The 7,429-nt window shown below is 43.7% G+C and overlaps 1 protein-coding gene across 1 annotated transcript in view; it reads left to right on the top strand.

The window, feature by feature from the left end:
* ATP8A1 (ATPase, aminophospholipid transporter (APLT), class I, type 8A, member 1) overlaps window positions 1-7,429 on the top strand; it is a 272,471-nt gene that overhangs the window by 161,641 nt on the left and 103,401 nt on the right. Inside the window, exon 25 of the mRNA XM_012648479.1 lies at window positions 1,013-1,158. Within this exon, the coding sequence (XP_012503933.1) occupies window positions 1,013-1,158 (146 nt within the window). The remainder of the gene's footprint in view (window positions 1-1,012; window positions 1,159-7,429) is intronic.

Here is a 7,429-nt window from a genome sequence, read left to right as displayed (position 1 = left end):
TTTTCCCTCCTCCTTTCTACTGCCTGGCTTGCCTAGGAAACAAAACAGGAGCAGAAAGAGAAAATAATCACTGTGCATTTATGGAATCAACAGGCATGATGTTTGGAGAAATAAATTTCCTACCCTCAAAGTCAAAGGCTTCCGGTGTTCCCAAGTTTAACTCTTGGAAGCCCTGCCCACCTCCCCTTATGACCATCTGGGCACAGTTTTTCTAGATTGTCACTGCTGTTGGGAACATTCACATTCAGCTGATGTTTTTTAAGTGCTGGTTATTTTGTACCAGGTGCTGGACTAAGGACTTCACAGGGACAATCACATTTACACCTAAAAATATTAGTAAGCAGATACTATTGTGCCCATTTTACAGATAAGGAATCCAGAGAGGGTAACTTGACCAAACACAGGTAGCTTAGCAGCATGGAGTATGTCTAACTCATTTGATTCTAGAGCATGAGAAGCAAATAGGTTTTTCTTGCTCTCTCAGCTGCGACATTTATAAAACAAGAGCAGTGAAAATATCCGTCTCCTACAGGGGTGAGGTTGTGAGGATCAAACAAAACAATACCTGTTAGATACTTTGAAACGATGCTAGGCATTGTGAGCATCATGATTATTATTTCTTTTATGTGGCATCATTTCTGGAGGAGGAGGGTTCTTCGTGGCCAGCTGCTATAAGCAATGACCTTGAACAGCCGCCCTGCTCTTAAATTACTCAACTTCCTCTACTTAATTTGAGCATATGACCCCAAACCAGCCCTAGGTTTGATTAGGTTTACCGATGTTTCCCTTCACTTATATATTTTACAGAAAATGAATTGTTAACCACATTGGATATTAAGTTAACAAGCATTAGGATATATATTTTTCAACACCATGGTAAAAGAAACCCCTTTATGGAATTGCTCATTTTTTTCTAGCTTAATTTGACATTCTAACACCATGTAAGTCTCGACTATAACTTATAGGACATGCAGGACGTAAAGGCTGATGTTGTCATCTGTACCCTTTTAAGCTCAACTTACATGTATTATGTGGACAGACCTCACTGTTTTGGGAACCAGCCACTGTTGAATGGCTTCTGAAAGAAATCCAGAATAAGCAAGTTATTGACTCCGCTCCAGAAAAGAAGGGGGAAAAAGAGAATTTGGGCTACTTCAGGTTTTATTGCGATATGTCCCATGAGTCTAATACAACATATTCTGTATTGCTTTGAAAATAGTTTAGGCAAGTTTTAAACCACACTGAGTTTTCCTCTGTGGCGAGTGTTGGGGCTTCACGTCTGTGAATTTTCTTTTACCATTAGCAAAGCTGCTTCAGCTTTCTGGCTTGACACTGTAAGATCTTAGTTTAACTTAGAAGGTGTTAATGTATCCCTATCAGAAGCGAAGATACTCTTGTATACTATCCTCTTGTGGGAAGATTGCTCCAGTTCTGCCTGGCACACTGCTCTCTCCAAGTAGCTCTCAGTGAAGAAACCCAATGGTGTCACATCTGAATGAAATGGGTTAGTAAAAAATGTAAACGTTACCAAAAAATGAAAATAACATGTGAACAGATAGTCTGTTCCCCTCTCCCCTGATTTCAGACAGCGTCTGCTGCAAGCCAAAGTATGCGGTTGAAATAGTCCCATCAAACCCATTGTTTGGTCTCATAGAATTAAATGTGTCCCCCTCCCTTTTTTTTTTTTTAAACAAAATTCAGTAATCTTGGCTTGAGTGCAGAGCCCTAAGTGAAATTGTTCGCAAATGCATAACATTTCTGTTTCGAGAAATTCTTCCTCCTCCCAAGCCTGAACATTCTTGACCTCATTTTTGGCTAAATGTCTGAACTCTCCCAAGAGCTCCCTGAGACCTAGAGTTACAGATAATGCCTCCTAACGAAACGAGGCTGCCCCTGGCCAGCATCCCCACGAGCTTGTCGACATTCCGAGGGGAGCGAGCCGTGCCTTGGGCCTCCTTTGCATCTCTGCCACCCGTACCTTTTGTGGAGTGAGCACAACCAGAAACATGACGCCTGTAGGAAACCTACTATGTGCCGGGTGAGTCTGCAGACATCATTCTCTGTCCTTGTGGGGCTGGTGGCCTTTGTCTCGGTTACAGACGGAGACTTCGACTTTGCGTGGATCCTAAATTTAACCCTTGGTCGCCCGAAGCCCTGAGCTGTTTTTATGTTTGCTTGGTTTTATTATTGTTTTTATTTTTTTTTTCCAAGTCCTCTATTTATTTTATTTTATTTCAGAATGTTATGGGGGTACCAATGTGTTGGTGACATGAATTGCCTTTGTACAGACGGAGTCAAAGTGACAAGTATGTCCATCACCCAGGTAGTGTCCTGCACCTGTTCGGTGTGACCTCACCCATCCCCTCCTCCCTGGTCTTGTTTTTAAATAACCATCCCTTCACCAGTGGCTGCAGTGACTCATTCTGCCAGGCATCCCCCAAATTCACTCCTCACGAACCTCCTCCTCACCCACTTCCTTTCCCACTCTGCACCCGGACCCAGAGTCGCTGACCAGAGGGATGTCCTTTTGGAACGGCCGTGTTCGGACATCTCACGTTTACGGAATTCAGGAAAGACCTTACGTTTAGTTTTACTAATACAACAGCTGCACGTAAGATGTCATTGGACGTATATAAAAATAACGGAAATGGTGTGCATTTGGGATTTGCACTGAAAACACAGCAGATGACTCTTCTGAATTCCTACATTAATTAGTTTAAATTATTAAGAAAATAGGCCCAACACTCACTTTCTCTGTGGTTCTGGGTAACAATTTCTCACAGGCCCCGGTTGTTACCTTCTCCAAACCGTCGATTTGTAATTTGCTTGTTTTTGGAAAACCAGTCGTGTGTTCGATCGGCGCGCTCCCGGCTGATTGGAAGGCGGCGGGAGGGACGGGGCATCTGCCGGCCCAGCCGCTCGCAGAAGGCTTCCTGCCGCGCTGAACTCGCCGCCGCTGGAGAGTGTCTAACACCCAGCTTCAACTAAGTGTTCGGGAGGCTTTCGGGGGTGGTTTAGAATAATTACCAGGAGGGTTTTGGTAAAAGCCTTTGTCCACAAAACGATTTAAATTATATAATTACACCCCCCGCCTCACTCTTCCTTCCTTTCCCTGGGCCGGTCCTTCCTGGCCACGGGCCTCCACCCCGGTGCGGGACACAGAGGGGCCACGGACTCGCCACTTCTCCGCCTCCCTCTCTGCCGTGCCCCCCGTGGGACTGGGCGCCTCGCGAGCAGTCGTTTGCCTGGTGGAGCCCATCGTGATCCCAAATCCCGAACCTCCGTCGAGGGGCCAAGAGCAATTTACCAAGTGCTGCAACTTCCTCCTCTTACCTGCTTCCATTTTGTGACCCTCGACCTTTTTCAGATGGCACGACCCTTCTGGGAGATGGGACCATTTCCTCCACCACAGAGTTTTCTGTCTACCCCCACCCTGGAAACCCCATATCTGTGCATCAACGTAGCATGGAATTATTACATTTTTTTTTTTTTGGTCTCTTTCCCTGTCCCCATTATCTTTAGCAATATGTATTGATTAAATGCATTCATTTGGCTGCCTCCCACCAAGCTGTTTTGGAGGACCTCTTTGGCCATGTGTTTTTAATGACTTCCCCTTCTGTCTGCCCTCACCTATTTTGGAAAAATTACTTTATATCGGTTTGGTTTCTGTGCATACGCTTTTAAACGTTATGTGCCAGTATAGGCTAGCAGTTTAGAAACACCAAAGCTTTTTCGTCAAAAACTACATCAAATAAAAAAATAAAATCTTTAAAAATAAATTTTAATTTTTATAATGTGGGAAAAAAAATTTTTAGTTTTATAATGTGGGAGGAAAACACATACACACTCTGTCAAAGAGAGGTAGTGATCCGGACCGAGATGAATACTAAATGGACCAGTTGTGTACAAGCGCAGTTTCTCTCTGCTCTAGGGCGTACGTTCTTCTACTACCGCCTGCGGTGGCTGCAGGAGTCGTTGATATATGTGTTGCGTAGGAGTATTGGAACGTCCAGTGTTCCAGTGAATCAATAACGCATTGTAGGAAAACAAGTAGTACCCGATGGTTTATCCATATGTTATTACGGGAGTCATAACTCACACTTTAAGAACGTGCTAACGTTGTCCATACTTGATACGGTCGTAATGTAGTATTAAGAATGTTCTTGGAATGTTCCGTTAATTCGTAATTTTAAAGTGTGAACATTTGGAGAATGTAAAAGTAGAGAAAGAATGAAACGTTATTTGACCATATATTTGTAAATACCTCATGTCTTAAATGATGATGAGATGGGGGCCAAAACCCACCAAAACAGCTAATAAAATATGTGTTAGTTTAAGATTCTTATATATATATCCTCTCATTTGACATTTTAATAACTTATAGTGCGTTTTAAAAGGTAGATCTTTAGCAAACTAAAGTAAGGAGTTTCTTTCCCCCATTAAACATTTATTTTTCTAATTTAAGAACAATCTGTACTTAAAAATTAACTTGGTGTGTTGTCTGAAGAATATGTCGGCAAAACAAGCCCTGCGTGTTTTCTTTATAATTAACGCTTTTAGACCAGAAATATGTATCGGTGTGGTCATCTACGCAAAAAATACACAGATAGCATAGTACATCAGTTTGTAACTTCCAAATTATTTTCAGTTTAAGAGTTGTATGGAGCTGAAGGTAGGCATTAAGAGAGAAAGAAAAACAGTGGTTGGTTATGTAAGTATTTGTCCTCCTGCTGCGTACAAAGAGCTGTGTGTCGTAAGAGATGAAATAACGCCGTCTTTCCTAGAATCGAGAAGACAGGTTTCCAGATATTTTTTATGTGATAGAAGTGGCTGGTAGAGTTGAATGTTGGCAGTCAAAAGATAGATTGAAAGAAAATTACCGTGGGGAGATTTCATAAGACAATTTGAAATCATCCCAGTAATACACAGCACACCACCCGGATTATACGACCTTGTGCGTTGTTTGACGGTGTACAGATCTCCCTTCGTGATGTGTTAGTCCCTCCGTGGGACCTCATACCAGAGGAAGGGACAGAACTTGTCTCTCTTGGCTGTCAACTCCGAGCCAAGCACTGGGCAGGGAGAGGAGTTAGCACATTTTATCGCCACGCTCACTCTGCAAAATAGATGTTAAAACAGTTCTGTGCATGGGATAAATGCAATTCAGACGAGTAACCCGAGGAAGACACCCAGTAAGCGGCAGAGCAGAGATGCAGCCTAAGCCTTTCCGATACCCCATCGTTGCCGTGTAGAGTTAGTCAAATGAAAAAAAGATACGTAAAATGATGAGAAGGTAGATTGGAGAACATACACTCCCCAGCAAAGAGTTTATCGCTAGGCCATGAAATGAACTTCCCTGTAAGATGCTTTCCCGTGGCATGTGTGATGTAATCCTGGGGAGAGCTCAGAGCCCACATGCTGCCTGATCCAGAATGGTTCTGGAGTTCTTGGCGGCTTAAGTTAGTGGTTGAAAGTCTTTCTCGTTTAATTTTTGCCTTTCAGGAGGGAATTTTTTCAAAATAAAACATTTAATTCTTTCTTTTCAAGGAAGGTGAAGAATGTTTGAGTAGCTTATCTTTACCTTAGATTCTGTATCCACCTAATGTCGATGAAAACCTGGAGTCTGGAGCCACAGGGTATGTTTCGGCATCTGGAACTTAGTTCTTCACGGAGCGGCGTCGTTGTGTTGTTTCGCTTCGGAAGCGATGAGCGTCCAGAAGCTTCGTGTGCACCTCACGGGCCAGCCTCGCTTTCCACAGCCCGTGGTTACGTGGCTGTGCGCTTGCGTGTTATGCGCAGACCGCTGCCTTCTCTGTACTGATGCTAATTTGTGTGAATCTGCTGACTAGTTTTTAAGAGCCCTGGTACAGCGGCTGAGCCTTCAGCTAGTGACCTTGTTTCGAGAGAGTCACTGTCGTTGTCCAGCAAGATTCCTGCAGGCGTTTATAACACTCTGCTGCATTTTGCTCTCCTTAAAGGAAGGAAGTAAAAACAGCAACCCGTGTTGCCGGTAAGATGCAGGCTTCGTAAACTTACGTCCTTTCCGACAAAGATGAAAGGTTCCTGCCTCCCAGAAATGACCTATCATTAGCCCTGGTTGTGTGCTCCCTCTCCTTACTGGTGGCAAACTAGTGAAGGAAAAGAACAAATCCAAGAATAACAAGATTGTCTCCGTTCATCCAGGCTGCTCTAACGAAAATACCATAAACCGAGGGGCTTAAACACCAACATGTGTCTCTCACCGTTCTGGAAGCTGGTGAGTTTGAGATCGAGGTGCCAGCAGATTTGGCGTCTTGAGGACCTGCATCTGGGTCCATAGTGTCTTCTCGTGTCTTCACGTGATGGAAGGGGAAGGGAACTTTCCAGCCTCTCTTTTCCAAGGGCACAGATCCTGTTCTTGAGCTCTTCACCCTCGTGACCTGGTCACCTCCTGACGCCGTGACATTAGGGTTAGAATTTCGGCGTGAATTTGGGGGTGGGGGGCACACAGACATTCATTCCGTAGTGGAGACACACTGTTAAAGGTTGTGTCTGAAAGGCAAAGTATAATTCAGAATTTTGACTTGCTATTTTCTTGTTTCTGAGAATAGAATCCTCCTTGTAGCAAGACTTTATTATTTGACCTGCACACATTTAACAGATTCCTAGGAATAGGTATAAATGCCAGGTACTTGTTTGTATTTGGACCCAAACACCAAAATACGCTTTGAATAAATAAATATAGGAAGGCTTTTCTCTTTCAACTTTTTTGTTTGGGGTTAGCCTTGCAGGTCGACGCCCTCTCGGATATATATGAGAGATCACCGGTTGTTTACTGTCACCGCGAACAAGCAACTGCAGCCTCAGAGCAAAGTGCGAAAGCCGCCGCCACTGGGCGTTGCGTGCTGGGCTGTTGGTCCATCATCTTCACCTCTTCTCTGCCCTTTGACCCCTTGGCTAATCAGCCTTCTAGTCCAGTGCTAGAGGCTTTTCTTGTCCTTTCCTTAGGGATATTTCCACATTCTCTACTAGGGTGTTCCTTGGATCTGTTCCTAAGAAATACTGTCTTTCCTATAAACCTCTGAAAGGAATCAGGAATAAAACAAAAAAGGCCAGAAGCTGAAAAGGGCCACTTTCATGCAGGTGCTTGCTGCAACGTTACATTTCGGGCCATCGAAAACATAGTTCTTAGGTGGCCTGACATGTTCTCTGCACATCTGGCCCGTGGGTTCTTTAGACTGTTCCAAGCGGAGTTCTGCCGAAATGAAAATGACAACTCGCATGCTATGAGACTTTGCAAACAAATCAGGGCTTTCGATTTTTCACTATAAAACTGTGTCAGATTTCATTGTCTAGGACGCCCTCTGATTTTTATCAAGAGTTTCCTCGCTATAGGTTGTGTAAAAATAATGAAAAAGATTACCATAGAGCTGCTAGTCTCTGATTTCTT

This window comes from Propithecus coquereli, unplaced genomic scaffold (genome assembly GCF_000956105.1).
Source record: "Propithecus coquereli isolate 6110/MARCELLA unplaced genomic scaffold, Pcoq_1.0 Scaffold288, whole genome shotgun sequence".
Classification (NCBI taxonomy): Eukaryota; Metazoa; Chordata; class Mammalia; order Primates; family Indriidae; genus Propithecus; species Propithecus coquereli.
Note: the sequence above shows the minus strand (reverse complement) of the source record. Positions and strands in the feature narration are given on the sequence as shown.